Genomic DNA, 19,054 nt, shown 5'->3' with positions numbered 1-19,054 from the left:
CAGCCTGTTCATTCCTGGTTCACTAGGTACACCATGCAGGACATCACAGTGATGTCACAGCTCAGGCAGAGGGGAATGCACACAGATACTGATGTGGTCAAATCAGTGAAGGATAGAGTGGGAGAGAGTTACTTCAGCATATTTAGGTTGTATCCCACATGGAACCCCATTTCCCATATAGTCAACTACTTTTGACCAGGGCTCTGGTAGTGCACTATATAAGGAATATGGTGCCATTTGGGACATAACTTTAATCTATGAGGTATATTAGCATTGAGCCAAAGGGAGGGAAAAGCTGAGGAAGTTACTCATAGTAGTTTCCTAGGTTTTAAAGTGCTGATAGCTTGTTTTCATTCGATGTGTCAGTTGCACATGCCAATCAAAAGCTACTTCCTACTTTTCCCATAACCACCATAACCCAACTGGTCTTCATTCTGACCTGATCTGGAATATGGTCCTGGACCTGGACAAAACATAACAGACAAACATAGTACACGTAAGGACGTGAGTCATCTATATATCTATGGACGTTTATCCAAACTTTCTAGAAAACATTATAGATGACATATGAACATGGACAACACAAAACACTTAGACTTAAGAAAATATTAAACCGGCCTCACCAGCAGCTTGTGTACAGAACTCCACAGCAGCCTCCTTCTTCTCCCTCTGTTCCATGAGCAGTTGCCATGGTACCTGGTGTGGCCGGGCCACCACCCTCACCTTGTATACCGTCATGGCCTTGAGGTTAACAAAGCGCAGCCTATACCTCCCCGGCTTCACCACTGCATGCTCCGCCCCGTCCAGGAACACTGTGTGCCCATAGTTACTGTTGCTGGGCAACCATGAGAGCTCGGCTGAGTCACGCAGGATGTCGTCCACCCGCAGTCCATATGGCGCCACCACCACGTTGGCTCCCACCATCAGGGTGCAGCGCAGCTCGTCCGACAGGCCCCTGTCTGTCACACTCTGCACGGACACGCGGTGCGTATACGTGTCCAGATCCAGCTTCTCCAACAGCGACTTGGTCCTGTCGCCGTAGGGCACGCTGGCACGCACCTCACCATCCACCAGCACGTTGTAGCAGCTGATTTTTCCCCATCCCAGGGGCACGATGGGGGGCTCCCAGGCCACAATGACGCTACGGGCCAACTGCTTGATCAGGGTGATCCTCCGGGGGTAAGGCACAATGTCATCGACCAGATCCTCAGGGTCCAGGGGCCCTGTGCCGTTGCTGCAGGGGCCCAGGGGGTTGCTGGAACCCAGTAGCCCATCCCGAGGGGCCCCTCCATCCACCCCCATCAGGCCAAGTGTGATATGGTCCAGAGAGCCCAGGTCCTCATCTCCGTCCCCTAGTTGGATGGATGGTTTCTCCTTGTCTTGGACAAACTCCACAAAGTTGGACGGGACCAGCCCTCTCTGGCCGTCCAGCAGCTCACCTGGAGCACACAGAGACAGACAGAGAGAGATGCTTACTTTATTATCAACAAAATATAAACCCACAACCATCTCTCTTCTGCAAATTCCTCTACAAATCTTGTCTCCAAACACGTTATTCCAAACAATTCCATGAAAAAAGATCTTTAGAATGTATAAAGGAATTAATATTTATATGGAAATGTGGTATGTAAAGAAGGGATCAAACGAGTTCAGCAGAAAATGGATATTTCTATTGGGAGTAACATGTAGTATCACCCAGGATTTTTTGGCTATGAAGATTTAATTGAGCGATTATTCAGTCAGACACAGTAACACCTTCCAGGAACCCTGTTCTGTTCTGACACACAGTAGCCTGATGATAGATACCATTCACACACGGCCGTCTCAGGGGGAATCTATGGCACGCTCAAGCCTTTAATGATGCCTGCTGCAAATGTTAACATCAGCTAAAAATAGACCATCTCATCAGTGAAAAAAGAGAAAGGAAAATAATAACGAGAGCCCTCGTGACTCAATGCAAGTGTGATCTGTGTTTTGAGCACTATTTTCCCAGGACAACATGACCCTGTGGTGCTCGTCCTCATGGTAGGGACTGTTCTCTCAGATCTGACAGAGAAGAAAGGATAGGGCCATGATGCCATCATCACTTTCTCCAGGAAGTACGGGGGGGGGGGGGGGGGGGGGGGTTAAAAACCTATTCCTGCACAGTGGATGGAACAAAGGGTGTGTCTGAAATGGCACCCAAATCACAATAGCGACTTAGTAACCACCAACCTCTTTCTCTCATCAGTACTGTACTTGCTTTTCAAAGAGATCCTGACTGTCCTCTCCCTCTCCCTCTCTATCTCATCCTTCCAGTCAGTACAGTAGTGAGGCTGGGAGGCCCTAGCTCTCTGTCTGCAGAGGGATATGTCTGTGATTAATCAGAGCCTTGCTGGATTAGCCGTCGAGCTACATGGCTCAGGCTGCATCTTGACAACAGCTTGGTCTGAGCACCAGCATCCCTGTGGTAAATACAAACCACTTCCTCCTCCATGCAGCCAGCCAGGCAGGCAGTAGCTAGACCAAATCTAGGCATTCTCACCCACCACCACCAACACCACCGCCCATGGCTGCAAGTGATGACTCACCAGAGCTGCTGATGCAGGCTGAAGTCTGGGCCAGGGATGCTAGGGGGATTAGCGTAGCCATGGATGAAAAAGCCTTCATAAGTCTAATGAGATTAGATATGACGCGGGCCCTGTTGATACTGATGCCAGTGGTGAAGTGTGTGTGTGGAATGTGTGTAGTAGTACATTTACATTTGAGCCATTTAGCAGATGCTCTTATCCAGAGCGACTTAGTCAGTGCATTCATCTTAAGATAGCTAGGTGAGACAAACACATATCACAGTTGGAGTAAGTACATTTTTCCTCAACGAAGAAGTTAGCAGCAAAGTCAAAGTAGTAGCCCTGGATTCACTCTCACCTTGGTAGAAACCGTCGTCGTCCATGGTGCCGTACACGTACAGGTACTTCCCAGCCACCAGGGGGAGCTCTGCCTCTGGGTGCTCGTTTGGCCCATCGTAAGGGTTGTAACTACACAACAAGAGAGAGGAGGGGGAGTTCAACATATTGATGTGCTCCTGACCACAAGATATACTACAATATTTCTATGGAGAAAAGAGTGCTTCCGATCTGCAGGTTGATGTACTTGGTGATCTAACTCTGGTCCAGGGTGTAACGTGCGGCTTGCTCACACTGACATAACGCCCTGGACCAGAGCCCTATCTGATCCAGCTGTCCCAGGTGTTGTGTGACAGATTGAACAGTCCCACCTGTAGCGGGCGGTGCAGAGACGGACCGTGCCAGTGTAGCGAGGCTTGGACCGGGGCGCAGGGCTGACCTCATCCTCCATCTGCAGGAACACAGGGGCAGAGGAGCAATCATAGAGTTGCATCTAAATACTTCCACCCTTAACTTCTCTAGGGTAGGGGGCAGCATTTGAAATTTTGGATGAAAAGCGTGGCCAAATTAAACTGCCTTCTACTCAGGCCCAGAAGATAGGATATGCATTAGTAGATTTGGATAGAAAACACTCTAACGTTTCCAAAACTGTTAAAATAGTGTCTGTGAGTATAGCAGAACTGATTTGGCAGGCGAAAACCTGAGAAAAATCCTTTCAGAATGTAGGATTTTTTGTTTGTTTGTAGTTTTCTATTCAATGCAATTACAGTATCCATTGACTTAGGACTCAAATTGCAGTTCCTATGCCTTCCACTAGATGTCAACGGTCTTTAGAAATTGTTTCAGGCTTCTATTCTGAAAAATGAGGGAGTAAGAGCAGTCTGAATGAGTGGACCCTGCTGTGTCACAGAGCTTCTTTATGTGCGCAACCGAGAGAGTGACTTTCTTGTTAACCTTTTATTTTGACGACGTTATTGTCAGGTTGAAATATTATCGATTATTTAGGCTAAAAACAACCTGAGGATTGATTATGAACATCGTTTGAAATGTTTCTACGAACTTTACAGATATTTTTTTTTGTCTGCCTGTTGTGACTGCGTTTGAGCCTGTGGATTACTGAAGAAAACGTGTGAACAAAATGATTTTTGGATATAAAGAGACTTTATCGGACAAAAGGAACATTTATTGAATAAATTAATGTCTTCTGAAGATTATCAAAGGTAAGTGATTCAATTTAACTCTATTTCTGACTTGTGTAACTTCTACTTGGCTGGTTACTGTTTGTAATGATTTGTCTGCTGGGCTATGTTCTCAAATAATCGTAAGGTATGCTTTCGCCGTAAAGCATCTTACACCGTGGTTGGATTCACAAGAAGTTCATCTTTAAACCTATGTAAAATAGTTGTATATTTTCTGAATTATTATAATGAGTATTTCTGTATTTGAATTTGGCGCCCTGCAATCTCACTGGATGTTGGCCAGGTGGGACGCTAGAGAGGTTAAACTCTGTAGTTCTACTTCTCTGACAGTTGTCACTGGAGAGTCATGTTTCTGTCCAGTGCTAAACCCATAGGTTTTACGCTATAGCTCAGCTGACTGCTGTCATGTGCTATTATACAGCTGTTCCATGAATAGCCCATCTCTTGGTAAGAGCAGAGATAAAACACCCTCATGCTTTTGCCTTGAGACTTTGTCTCTGAATGGGAAGAGAAGAGAGGCGTTACCCACCTCTGAGGGGGTCGCCCGTTGTGGGCTGCTGGGGCAGCTCGTTGTCACGGTGGTGGGATTGACAGATAGCAGCTCTGGCCTGTCTCTGATCTGTAGCGGGCGGAGGAACTTCGATATCAGCGGAGTGTTTGCCGAGCTCTCATTGCCTGGGAAACATTGATTTCCACACCAAATAAAGAGCATCTGTCATTCCTTCTGCTTTCATTCATGGTACAGCTATTGATTTCCTGTTCAGGGGAGTACACAGCAAACACTCTACAGTATATGGCCAGGACCTGGATGTGCTCTTTCTGCCTGACGCATCTGCAATGCATTTCCCTGATGCTTAACACTCTCGAACGACACAGCTGACAGGGACCAGGACACAGCCATCACAGAGTTCTCATTGACACACCCCTACACAACACCAAACCTAGGTAATTTCACATTTTAGACAAAAATATAAAATTATTGGTGGTTGGATTTGTTTCATCACACCACCAGATTACAACCATACAGTAGCATTTTCACTGCAGTAAAGTGACAGTAGAGGATATCTAGAGCAGTATCTCAGAGCCTTCTAATCTGTGGTATCTGCATTGCTGATTCTGCTGTATGTATTAGCTGGCAGATTACAGTATGTGGGGTTAGAATACTAATGTGTTGGCTCTCATTAGCAGATGTCATATATCAACCCTCTGATCAACGAGCTGTGTTATTGATCATGAATATAGCAGCATTTCGCCCATTTCCACAGTGGTCCAGATTTGTCGAGATGGGCTGAGATTCGTCGAGATGGGCTGAGAGAGAATCAGGACCTTACTCACACCAGCCAGTTTAGCTGCCAATTTATCTTCTCTATCTGCAACTCTCCCAACGTCACTCCAGCCGGCTTCTAGTAAAGGTGAATGTTTTGATAACTAGATTAAATTACTGTCTTGTTCCATTTTTAATTAATTAATTACCCATGCATAATGTCTGACAGAGCCTCAACTGGAGCACAAACAAGATTATGTACATAGACTTTCAGAACCGTCCGCTGGTCTTGATTGATGAGATACACAGTTTGAAACAAATGCCAGATATGATGCATGTACTATGACTCTCTAAGGCTAGGCTCTTTTCTGCTTCATATGTATGTCTTCTGACTGCACAATGCTCTTACAGAGGGCAGGGTTGGGAGCTCTCACCTTTCCCTGCCTTCACTGCCAGTCCGTTGAGGATTTGGGAGAGTTTATTTTCCAGGGAAAAGGGAGTTTTTTGTTTGGAGAAAGAATCAGTGCTGAAGATGTCCACAGTATCCGCCTCCAGACGGAAATCTTCCAGGCTCTTGGACAAATGGCCAAACTGTTTAGTCTGTGACCTGCATTTCTGCTCCAGGTCGCGAACCTTGTCCTTCCGTGGACAATGATGTGATATAGAGGGGAGGAGAGAGAGAGACGGAATCAATCAATGGAAGGAATGTTTCTGTGTTCCTATGTAGCAAATCTTTAGAAGGGGATAGATACACTGTATTACATTTATATTTTAGACATTTATCAGACGCTCTTATCCAGAGCAACTTACATACATTTTCATACTGGTCCCCCGTAGGAATCAAACCCACAACCCTGGCGTTGCAAGCGCCATGCTCTACCAACTGAGCCACAAGGGATCTATTACAAAGCAATGCATGTTTTATGTTAATAAAATGTACATAATATACCTCTACATGACTATGAGTTCAACTAATCAATGGCTTAAATCCTTATCTGGTGCTGCAGATCGCAAGCCGAACCAATTACCGCACGGGATCCCAAAAGAGCCATTTCATATCAACAACACTGCCTGCCAAGTAATCAATGTACAGTATATGGAAGAGGCTGTGTAATACTGATACACTTTGATAACCAAAGCCAAGCACTGTGAAGAGGCTTATAAAAGTATGTACATTAACCTCTTAGAGCTCTAGGGGCGCTATTTCATTTTTGGATAAAAAACGTTCCCGTTTTAAGCGCGATATTTTGTCACGAAAAGATGCTCGACTATGCATATTCTTGACAGTTTTGGAAAGAAAACACTCTGAAGTTTCAGAATCTGCAAAGATTTTGTCTGTAAGTGCCCCAGAACTCATTCTACAGGCGAAACCAAGATGATGCATCACCCAGGAATTAGCAGAATTTCTGAAGCTCTGTTTTCCATTCTCTCCTTATATGGCTGTGATTGCGCAAGGAATGAGCCTACACTTTCTGTCGTTCGCCCAAGGTCTTAGCAGCATTGTGACGTATTTGTAGGCATATCATTGGAAGATTGGCCATAAGAGACTACATTTTCCAGAGGTCCGCCCGGTGTCCTTTGTCTAAATTTGTGCGTAATCTTCAGGTGCGGTCATTTTCTCCTGGGATTCAGGAGAGAAAGCATGTATCCAAGAACGATGTATCAATGAAGAGATATGTGAAAAACACCTTGAGGCTTGATTCTAAAAAACGTTTGGCATGTTTTCAGTCGATATTATGGAGTTAATTTGGAAAAAAGTTTGCGTTTTGAGGACTGAATTTATGGATTTTTTTTGGTAGCCAAATGTGATGTATAAAACGGAGCTATTTCTAATACACAAGGAATCTTTTTGGAAAAACTGAGCATCTGCTATCTAACTGAGAGTATCCTCATTGAAAACATCAGAAGTTCTTCAAAGGTAAAGGATTTTATTTGAAGGCTTTTATGTTTTTGTTAATGTTGCGTGCTGGATGCTAACGCTAATGCTAACGCTAAATGCTAACGCGAAATGCTAACTCTAGCTAGCTACTTTTACACAAATGATTGTTTTCCTATGGTTGAGAAGCATATTTTGAAAATCTGAGATGACAGTGTTGTTTACAAAAGGCTAAGCTTGAGAGATGGCATATTTATTTCATTTCATTTGCGATTCTCATAAATAGTTAACGTTGTGTTATGCTAATGAGCTTGCTGATAGATTTACACAATCCTGGATACAGGGGTTTTTTCATAGCTAAACGTGACGCAGAAAACGGAGCGATTTGTCCTAAACAAATAATCTTTCAGGAAAAACTGAACATTTGCTATCTGAGAGTCTCCTCATTGAAAACATCTGAAGTTCTTCAAAGGTAAATGATTTTTTTGAATGCTTTTCTGTTTTTTTGTGTAAATGTTGCCAGCTGAATGCTAATGCTAAATGCTACGTTAGCCATCAATACTGTTACACAAATGCTTGTTTTGCAATGGTTGAGAAGCATATTTTGAAAATCTGAGATGACAGTGTTGTTAACAAAAGGCTAAGCTTGAGAGATGGCATATTTATTTCATTTCATTTGCGATTTTCATGAATAGTTAACGTTGCGTTATGGTAATGAGCTTGAGTCTGTATTCACGAACCCGGATCCGGGATGGGGAGATCAGAAAGGTTAAAGACATTATCTAAGCAGCTCCGAGACAATGATTAGAGCCTTGAGTTAACAACCGTTGGGTTTTCTCTGAAAGCTAGAAGGCTCAAACCCCATGGCTTGCTGGGTAAGAGATAAGACAAGCCAGGGTCCTAGCCAAGGGGAAAGTTGGTTTTACCCAGCAATAAAACTAGATTTTTCAGAGTCAGAACACTGGGCTGCAAGATGGGCTGAGATACAACAACTGAGGATGAATGAACAGCCATCGTTTTCAAACGGAAACAAGGAAATCAAATGTGTTTAGATGTTCCAGAACATCTGGAAGGTGTTCAAAATGGCACTCTATTCCCTATATAGTGCACTACTACCATACAGTGCACTACCTCTGACCATAGCCCTAAAGGTCCTGGTCATAAGTAGTGCACTATATAGGGAATAGAGTGCCATTTGGGACACAATTTTGGACTGCAGTACAGAGGAGGCAGAAGAGGATCTATAGTGTGATCCAGTACCAACACAGGCTCTGTTCAACTAATATAATTCAATCTAGTTCAATATTAGCATATGTATGATTGCCTAATTACCATAACATATGCACTGATGTGAATTAGAGCCCAAGTGATTCACTGAGACTTTTGAAAGGCTATAGGACGGAAATGACCATGGAGATGATGAACACTGTGTAACTAGATGTTTCAGGGTGGGACACATAATTATCTGCATTCTGTCCAAATGGTTCTGTTCAGACACAGAAGAAACACATAGAAACACACAATGACATTGAATAAAGATGAAAGAAAACAAACACCCAAATCAAGCTGTTACACCGTATGCAATCAATGCATATGCAATACAGTAATCCATGCAAAATCATGTCAATTAATTAGAAAAGAGAACCATTACAAAACAAGTAGGTTTGACGAGTCCCCTATGGGGAAGATCATGTACAATGAATATTCTAAAAGAAAACACCCCAAATCATAACCAAGACAGTGCTGAAAACTAGAAATTATGGAAATGAACATTATGTCTAGTTCATCTTAGAGCCATCTCCTCTCTAGGTTAACTGAACACGCTGTTGGAGTTCTCTGTGCACAGCGCCAGTCCTAATGCAGCTCCTCTGCACTGTAGATATTTCATCATCTGGATGGTTGCCCCCTGAACTCCTGTTGATTTTTCTGTAAAAGAGGTTTCTCCAGAGCCATTAGTGCCGTGGCTGGGATAAGAGCTTCTGATCTTAGCCTGAGCAATGGCAGAGTTCAGCGGTCTAACTGAGTCGTAAAAGAAAGAGTTATGGGCAGGTTGAGGTTTTGCGGACCCAACTCTCTGGGTATTCCACGCTCATCAGTGCTTAGCTCCCCACTCAACAAACGCCTCCAAAAGCAATGCAAATACAGTATAGAGTATCACCTGGGATTAACCAGGCTTACCTCAAAACTCTAGCTTTTCATGAAAGGCAATATGGATTTGGTGCATTTAAAACAAGGTATTTTTCTTATGCATCAATGTGTCTTGAATACACAAACAAAACCACATGTATCAGTCAATTGACAGCCATTTTGAAAACAGCCACAGAAGCCATCCTCCCCTTGCCCACTGGACCTCCATGTCCACTTACCTCTAACAGGCGGACCGCTCCCTCATGCTCTCTCTCAGCTTCAACCTGAGCCTGGAGAACACAAACACAGTTATATAGGACCTACAGGTGACACAGTGAGCACTGCACATTCTTTCTCTGTCAGTAATACATCAAGCGTACACTTGGCACAGCTCTTGGTACACTGCAGACATAGAAGAGACAGTCTGAGTTGAACAACAACTGAAGAGGAACTGTCAGCACAAGAGCAGACACATGCAGAACCCTCAGTGGTGTCAGCTCTGCACAGCATGAGCAGGAGAAATAGTCTTAAAGAGACAAGTTCACAGTACAAAGGCAATGAATGCCTCACAGCTGTGGGGTATCTGAGGACAGGGGAGACTAGGCGAAATGGAAAGGGTGCTATGACTTCCAATTTAAAAACCTGCAACTAAGGTGCATCGGAAAAGCCTCATAATATCAAGCTGTTTCATCCAGATTGGCTTTGATATCTAGAAGGACGAAATGCTGTTCTACTCAAGTGATATATCATCTGTGCGATTGGTAATTAAATGGAATCACAGCGCAATAGATTAGGTAAAGGACAAAACAGACAAAGGACGAGGCCTCAAATGAGCACGCTGAGGCAGATGCATACAAACTCGCCGATTGAAATGCAGATAGGCGTGCACACCGACAAACACACACCAATACTCAAAAGCAAACATCCTCATTCAACTCCCAATAACACACACACACACAAACACAATCACACATGCATTCCCTCTCCGTCTCCCTAAAGTGAAGTGCTTGGTTAACTTTAGGCAGTGTCTCTGGGGAGTCTGATCTGTGCTGTGCTGTGCTTGCGGTCTGCACTAATTGCTATGTCTGTCATGGCTCCTCTCTAAACAGAACACACAGGGATTCACACAGCTCTCTAGGAGCTCAGATTACTGCTGCCAATGCAGACAGACACACAATCACAGGAGACTACTGATTATATGGCCCCTTTTACATCCCCATCATATTTCATATCCACAGGCTGAGTTGAAAAACAACTCAAGAGGAACTGTCAGTGCTAGAGCAGACACATGCAGAACGCTCACTATGGTAGAATGTTGTTGTTTTTCATGAGTCATGAGTTACAGTGTTTGGGGGAACATTGCATAGTAGTTGCACAATACTAGTCTCTCTAATAAATGCACACATACTTGACCACTGTTATCATAATGCATTGTCTTTAGTGACCACTGTGGTGATGGTTGGAGTAGAGGGCGGAGGCGAGGTGGGGTGTTATGGGCTTACCTTATGCAGAAGGTGGATCTTCTGCTGCTTGGAGGTGAGGGCAGCCAGGGCCTGCTCATGCTCTTCATCCAACTGCTGCCTCCTCTCAGCAGCCTCTCGCATATGCTGGGGAGACCAGGACACAAAAACAACACAGTCAAGACATGTTTATATGCTGGGGAGACCAGGTCACAAACAACGCAGTCAAGACATGTTTATATGCTGGGGAGACCAGGTCACAAACAACACAGTCAATACATGTTCATATGCTCGGGAGACCAGCTCACAAACAACACAGTCAATACATGTTCATATGCTCGGGAGACCAGCTCACAAACAACACAGTCAATACATGTTTATATGCTGGGGAGACCAGGTCACAAACAACACAGTCAATACATGTTCATATGCTCGGGAGACCAGGTCATAACATGGTCAATACATGTTGATATGCTCGGGAGACCAGGTCACAAACAACACAGTCAATACATGTTTATATGCTGGGGAGACCAGGTCACAACATGGTCAATACATGTTGATATGCTCGGGAGACCAGGTCACAAACAACACAGTAAATACATGTTTATATGCTGGGGAGACCAGGTCACAACATGGTCAATACATGTTTATATGCTGGGGAGACCAGGTCACAAACAACACAGTCAATACATGTTCATATGCTCGGGAGACCAGGTCACAACATGGTCAATACATGTTGATATGCTCGGGAGACCAGGTCACAAACAACACAGTCAATACATGTTCATATGCTCGGGAGACCAGGTCACAACATGGTCAATACATGTTGATATGCTCGGGAGACCAGGTCACAAACAACACAGTCAATACATGTTTATATGCTGGGGAGACCAGGTCACAACATGGTCAATACATGGTCATAGTGCGGTAACTATGTCTTTAATGGTTACAACACAGTCCAAACACTTTTACAGCACCCATAATACCAGATGAATACATAAAAAGTCAAAGCAACAAGAATGCTGTCGTTTTCCATTCAAAGGGTATGAAGTTTGTCTATCTCTATTGACGCCATATCAAGTCCGACTCACTGATTCTTGTGATCAATCACATACACTGAGTGTACACAATATTAGGAACACCTGCGCCAGGCGCACCAGTTTGAGTCTGTCAAGAACTGCAATGCTGCTGGGTTTTTCACGCTCAACAGATTTCTGTATGTATCAAGAATGCTTCACCACCACCCAAAGGACATCCAGCCAACTTGAAACAACTGTGGGAAGCATTGGAGTCCACATGGGCCAGCATCCCTGTGGAATGCTTTCGACAATTTGTAGAGTCCATGCCCCAATGAATTGAGCATGTTCTGAGGGCTAAAAGGGGGTGCAACTCAATATTAGGAAACTGTTCCTAACATTTTGTACACTCAGTGTATAGTCACCCACTCCCAAATGAGTAATTATGACTGCATCCCCAGAGTTAAGAGCAGCTGCCAGTGGTAGGACTTGGAGTCCATAAGATGTTTCTTGGAGCTTAAAAACATAAAGCAGCTTATAAACTCTGACATTCATCTTTTTCTCTCTGGGAGAAGGAAAGCTTCTTTCTCCCCAGAGATGCTCAGAGGTGTCCTGAGCAGGCACTGCTTTGCATAATCACAGAGGAGTCTTAAGCTCTGCTGGAGACCCAGGAGATTCCAGTGACCGAGGGACTGTCACTAGGCTCACTCTGTCAGATGTGGTTGTGGTCATTCAAGAGCTCCAAAACGGACTGGCCCGATAGACCTCTGGCTCTCATACACAGGGATCAGACGCTAGCCCACAGCTAACTGATTCTTATAATCGTCGTCATCGGTATCGTTATCGTCATCGTCATCGTCATCGTCATCATCCTCAACTTCTCAGTTTAAGACTCCACTTATTCAGATTAGCCAACTTTATGGCAATATTATGTCAGTGAATATCTCTCTCTGAAATTCTGAGGTATAGCACAATCTTGGTAACATGGTTATGCAATGGTGAAAAAGTACAAACTATTATCCCTGAAACATTGAACACACTGGAAACGAAGGAGAGTGCTCCACTTCAGGAAATCTCTCACTCATATTTTTTTCCTTCTCCCTTTTCAGTCTTTCTCTGCTTTCTCCATCCTCATCTCTCTCCATAATATTCTCCAACATGCAATCTCCACATCCGTCCAAATCAATAGGCAATGAGAAAGTAACACACACTTCTTTTATTTTTTAGGAGCAGGAGTCAATTTCCTCAGATGGGTACATTTTTCTCTCAAATATAGCCTTACAAACAGACAATCAATATTGCATGGAGGGAAGCAGTGATTTGCAATGAGAGTATATTTCACACTGCTATGAGACTGCTGCTGATTGCTATTGGCATACAAGAGTCTAATGAAAAAGAGTTTCCTGCAAAACAAATGACAAAACTCACATACTTTTATTGGGAAGTAATATGTATTCTATAACTCATAGGATAGACTTTGTAGATATATGCAATTGTCCAATCGGGTTTCCAGAAAATATTGATCTAGTGATCTAGCTTCACCTTAACCTAACCCAATCAGATTGCAAAGGTCTTATAGTACCCTATCTCTGACGTTTAATTCATATCTCATGATTGGCTGACAGAGCTTACTGTTGAGTTGAAAAAACAGTAGCAGTGAATGTAGGAGAGCTAGGACTGATGGATGGATGGACGGACGGATGGATTCTCACCTTGAGGACCTGCTCGAGGTTCTCCAGTTTGCCTTGGAGCCGTTTCCTCTCCTGTTGGGCTAAGTCTCTCTCCTAACTCACAGCACTGTAGGTGTGTCCGAGCTGCTCATAGTCTGACCTTACCTAGAGAAAAATAAAATAAAGACAGAAATCAAGTAAGGGCAAGAGTGAGTCAGGGTGAAGGAATATACACTACAGGGCCAAAAGTATGTGGACACCCCTTCAAATTAGTGGATTCAGCTATTTAAGACTGAGCACACAGCCATGAAATCTCCTTAGGAAAACATTGGCAGTAGAATGGCCCGTACTGAAGCGCTCAGTGACGATCATCTTGGCACCGTCATAGAATGCCACCTTTCTAACAAGTCGGTTCATAAGATTTCTGCCCCTCAACTATAAGTGCTGTTATTGTGATGCTGAAATGTCTAGGAGCAACAACGGCTCGTAAACATCGTATGACCTTGGTTACAACACTCACTACCGAGTTCCAAACTGCCTCTGGAAGCAACTTCAGCACAGGAACTGTTCGTCAAGAGCTTCATGAAATGGGTTCGCATGGCCGTGCAGCCGTGCACAAAAGCCTAAGATCACCATGCGCAATGCCAAGCGTCGGCTGGAGGGGTGTAAATCTCGCTGCCATAGGACTCTGGAGCAGTGGAAACGCGTTCTTTGGAGTGATGAATCACACTTCACCAGCTGGCAGTCCGATGGACATATCTGGGTTTGGTGGATGCCAGGAGAACACTACCAGCCCTAATGCTTAGTGCCAACTGTAAAGTTTGGTGGAATAGGAATAATGGTCTGGAGCTGTTTTTCATGGTTCAGGCTAGGCTTCTTGGATCCAGTGAAGGGAAATATCAACGCTACAGCATACAATGACATTCTAAATGTAATTTACATGTTAGATATTACTGTACTGTTGGAACTAGAAGAACAAACATTTTGCTACACTCGCATTAACATCTGCTAAGCATGTGTTTCTGACAAATAAAATTTGATTTGATTTCGATGATTCTGTGCTTCCGACTTTGTGGCTCATGCAGGGCTCTGTGCAGGCCAGTCAAGTTCCTTTCCTGTTTCAGCACGACAATGCCCCTGTGCACAACGCGAGGTCCATACAGAAAGGGTTTGTCAAGATTGCTGTGGAATAACTTGACCGGCCTGCACAGAGCCCTGACCTCAACCCCATTGAACACCTTTGGGATGAATTTTAACACCGACTGCGAACCGGGCCTAATCGCCCAACATCAGTGCCTGACCTCACTAATGCTCTTCCGGCTGAATGGAATCAAGCCCCGCAGCAATGTTCCAACATCTAGCGGAACGCCTTCCCAGAAGAGTGGAGACTGTTATAGCAGCAAAGGTGTGACCAACTCCATATTAATGAACAAGATGTTGGAATGATATGTTCGACAAGCAGGTGTCCACATACTTTTGTAGTGTAGTAGTGTAGTGTATATGGAGTGAGTGAGAAGAGAAAACAATTTTTTTGTTCTTCCATCAATTTACCTGTCCCTTTTCATTTACAGTGCCTTCAGAAAGTATTCAGACCCCTTGACTTTTTCCACATCTTGTTAAATTACAGCTTTATTCTGAAATTGATTGAATAAAAAAAACTCCTCAGCAATCTACACACAATACCCCATAATGACAAAGATAAAAATGTTTTTAGAAATGTTTGCAAATGTTTTTAAAATAAAAAACAGAAATATCTTACTTACGTAGTAGGTATTCAGACCCTTTGCTATGAGACTTGAAATTGAGCTCAGATGCATTATGTTTCCATTGTTCATCCTTGAGATGTTTCTACAACTAAATTAGAGTCCACCTGTGGTAAATTCAATTGATTTGACATTATTTGGAAAGGCACACACCTGTCTGTATAAGGTCGAGTCACAGATCTGAGGAAGGGTACCAAAACATTTCTGCAGAATTGAAGGTCCCCAAGAGCACAGTGGCCTCCATCAATCTTCATTTCTTAACATTTGGGGTGGCAGGTAGTGGTTAGAGCTTTGGTCTAGTAACTGAAAGGTTGCAGGATCAAATCCCAGAGCTGACAAGATAAACATCTGTCGTTCTGCCCCTGAACAAGGCAGTTAACCCACTGTTCCTAGGCTGTCATTGAAAATAGGAATATGTTCTTAACTGACTTGCCTAGTTAAATAAAGGTAAAAAAAAATGGAAGAAGATGGGAACCACCAAGACTCTTCCTAGAGCTGGCCACCAAGCCAAACTCAGCAATTGAGGGACAAGGGCCTTGGTCAGGGAGGTGACCAATAACCTGATAGTCACTCTGATAGAGCTCCAGAGTTCCTCTGTGGAGATGGGAGAACCTTCCAGAAGGACAACTGTCTCTGCAGCACTCCACCAATCAGGCCTTTATGGTAGAGTGGCCAGACGGAAGCCAATCCTTAGTAAAATGGCAAATGACCTTCCGCTTGTAGTTTTCCTAAAGACTCACAGACCATGAGAAGCAAGACTGAACTCTTTGGCCTGAATGCCAAGAGTCACATCTGGAGGAAACATGGCACCATCCCTACGGGGAAGCATGGTGGTGGCAGAATCATGCTGTGGGGATGTTTTTTTGCGGAAGGGACTGGGAAAGGCAAAGATGAACAGTGCAAAGAACAGAGAGATCCTTGATGAAAACTTGCTCCAGAGTGCTCAGGAACTCAGACTGGGGCGAAGGTTCACCTTCCAACACGACAATGACCCTAAGCACACAGCCAAGACAACGCTGGAGTGGCTTCGTGTCTGAATGCCCTTGAGTGGCCCAGTCTGAGCCTGAACTTGAACCCAATCGAACATCTCTGGAGAGACCTGATAATACCTGTGTAGCAACGCTCCCCATCCAACCTGACAGAGCTTGAGAGGATCTGTAGAGAAGAATGGAAAAATCCGTATAGACCAAGCTTGTAGCGTCATACCCAAGAAGCCTCGAGGCTGTAATCGCTGCCAAAGGTGCTTCAACAAAGTACTGAGTAAAGGGTCTGAATACTTATGTAAATGTTATATTTCCCAGGGGGGAATATAACATTTAATATAATTGGATATAATTGGATCAGCTCGTTCGGATCAGCTCGTTCAAGGTAACTTGTGAACCCCATGAAATCGTACCGCACCAGTTATTCACAATGTTGTACTTGTTTTCTGAAACAAATATTTTCAGCCATACCCTCAAATGAAATAATCCATGATCATTTTGGGTTGTGGGTAAAGATTGCGACAAGATCCTCTGTTCTGATATAAAATTGAATCTATTATATATCTCTCCATAATTCCAGTATTCTGACAACTGCACCTAGATGTGATACAATCCTTTCTCTACACAGGGGTCAGTTAATGTTCATCTGGGGATCATGAGGGGATCGACCATGAAGAGAAAATGATAACGACAAACACCCGACTGATTGGCTTAAATCACCCACAGCAACGAGTCCCTCGCCTTCCCTCCCATCAACCAGACAGCCCTGGCACATTCCTCTCAGCACTCATTCACTCATATGCCCCCTCCCGCCCTCTCTGATATTGGAAGGCCGCTCTGCTCGCATCTCCCATCGATCTTACGTCATCTGCTTTGAGAAATCGCCCCTCTGATGCGAGGGGTAGACAGAGGCGCCTTTCTCTCTCCCATGTTATTTACTGAGTCTCCACAATCTTATTCACACCCAGAGGGTGAGAGGTGAGCACCTCGGCTAGCGCCCGGCGCTACGCTAACTCTTCCTTTCTGCACTGACTCTGATGCTAATGCTAACCATGTCCTCTCAGGTAGTAGCGTCAAACCCAGGCTCAGGTACCTGGGCACGGCACTACTCTGCCCCCCCTCTATTTCATTTCAAAGTCTGACAGATGGCTCCTTTCTGTTGGCCGTGGCATGCGGGTGGAATACGTGAGGAGCCGGATAGGGGATTAGGATGGAGCAAAGTGCCAAGCTGTTCTGTTCTCTGGACACGTGTCAAAGCTGGCCCCGTGAAAGTGACACCATTAGCGCTAGCCGCCCCCCCTGCCACAGACAGTCACTCACTCACACTCCCAGTCTGTGTGTGTGTTTGTGTGTGTGTGCGCGCGTCCGTCTGCGTCTGGGGGCCTGCTGGATAGGGTTGAGATAGATTTACACACACAGAGGCTGGGAAGTGATGTTGTGATGTTTGTGTCATTTTGGTGTCTTGGTTTTGTTTCCCAGATAACAGTGTTTAGAGAGTAGTCTTTAGTGTGGGCAATGACATTATGACTGGCCTATGTGCTATGAGCATGGCCTCTCCACCTCCATGGGGAACGCACTTCAACTCCAAAACTCTACAACGTCCATATGGTAGCCTGTCTATTATCACTGTCTAGCACATTCTGTTACATCTAACAAATGTCCCAGCATCCATGATACACAATACACTCCTCATCTAATGTATACAATTCCACTTAACCACAACAAGCATCATCTCCTTATGGAGACAGAGTGAAATTGTGCAAGGGGCTTTCAGTGGATATCGATCTATCAGAGATGGATCACAGATTCCATTAGTTAGTGTAATGTAGAGCCTCCTCTGTGAGAGACACCCCTGGGGCTCTGCTAGGCCAATATGATATCTGCCCATTGATCAAGTGATATAAGCACAGTACTGGGCTGAGCTATATGATGAGGTTGAGGCTAGGTCCCAAATGGTACCCTATTCTCTATACAGTAGTACACTACCTTTTACCTACCTGGTCATATTTGGATGCCTTCAAGCTGTTGGTGGACAACTCAAGGATCAGGCGATTTTTCTCCTGCAACGCATCCAAAGGCTGAGTCTTCTGTGGAGGGAAAGAGAGGAAGGGGGCAGAATAGATGCAGGAGAAAGACACAGAGAGAGAGAGAGAGAGAGAGAGAGAGAGAGAGAGACAGATAGATAGATAGACAGAAAGAGGTGGGGAATTAATAATAATTAGTCTCAATGTGACAGTACATTGAATGGTGATATCGGTGCATTATAATAGTGTGTACAGGACAGCAATAGGCTGCAATGAGCTACAATGCACGTTGTACAGTAACTCCACCTGCAAATGTGTAGTTAAACAATTCATCGCAGGTTGTCGTACCTTGTGTGGGCCGAAGTGGTTCATCAGTACACAAAACCCCTCCGTTATCTACAACTGTGGTTCTCAATCCTGGTGCTGGAGACCCAAGGGGTTGCACATTATTGTTTTAGTCCTAGCACTACACCGCTGACAAGAAAGCAGGCTTTGATGTTTTGAATCAGGTGTGTAGAGCTAGGGCAAAAAACTAAAATGTGTCCCCGGGACCAGGATTGAGAACCACTGATCTAGAAGGCAGAATACACAGCTGCACGTTGCCACCCTCTATTTAGTGAGGCCAACACCATTAACAGTGCCGCCTTGAGATCTCCAATGATCCAGGAGATTAATCAGCGTATGATAGTGTAGTCAACCTCATGTTGATGATCAACTCTGCTCAATATGTGCATCCCAAATGCCTCTATGGCCCTGGTCAAAATTAGTGCACTACATTGGGAATGGG

General features: G+C 44.3%; 1 protein-coding gene across 8 annotated transcripts in view; it reads right to left on the bottom strand.

The window, feature by feature from the left end:
* Nucleotides 1–19,054, bottom strand: part of LOC110523526 (RIMS-binding protein 2) — a 71,702-nt gene that overhangs the window by 12,416 nt on the left and 40,232 nt on the right. For 3 of the 8 annotated variants that reach the window (XM_036977167.1, XM_036977170.1, XM_036977168.1), the window contains exons 2-11: nucleotides 18,241–18,330; nucleotides 13,540–13,662; nucleotides 10,854–10,958; nucleotides 9,591–9,641; nucleotides 5,783–5,987; nucleotides 4,614–4,759; nucleotides 3,257–3,336; nucleotides 2,908–3,017; nucleotides 624–1,439; nucleotides 440–463 (exon numbers count right to left, since the gene is read on the bottom strand). In XM_036977167.1, the coding sequence (XP_036833062.1) occupies nucleotides 440–463; nucleotides 624–1,439; nucleotides 2,908–3,017; nucleotides 3,257–3,336; nucleotides 4,614–4,759; nucleotides 5,783–5,987; nucleotides 9,591–9,641; nucleotides 10,854–10,955 (1,534 nt within the window). In that variant the 5' untranslated portion in view covers nucleotides 10,956–10,958; nucleotides 13,540–13,662; nucleotides 18,241–18,330. Of the gene's footprint in view, nucleotides 1–439; nucleotides 464–623; nucleotides 1,440–2,907; nucleotides 3,018–3,256; nucleotides 3,337–4,613; nucleotides 4,760–5,782; nucleotides 5,988–6,158; nucleotides 6,522–9,590; nucleotides 9,642–10,853; nucleotides 10,959–13,539; nucleotides 13,663–15,048; nucleotides 15,132–18,240; nucleotides 18,331–19,054 lie in introns of those variants that run through there. The other 5 variants (XM_036977171.1, XM_036977174.1, XM_036977169.1 and 2 more) reach the window with 4 other exon arrangements.

The sequence above is a fragment of the Oncorhynchus mykiss genome, chromosome 5 (genome assembly GCF_013265735.2).
Source record: "Oncorhynchus mykiss isolate Arlee chromosome 5, USDA_OmykA_1.1, whole genome shotgun sequence".
Lineage (NCBI taxonomy): Eukaryota > Metazoa > Chordata > Actinopteri > Salmoniformes > Salmonidae > Oncorhynchus > Oncorhynchus mykiss.
This window is presented reverse-complemented; position numbering and strand designations above follow the sequence as displayed.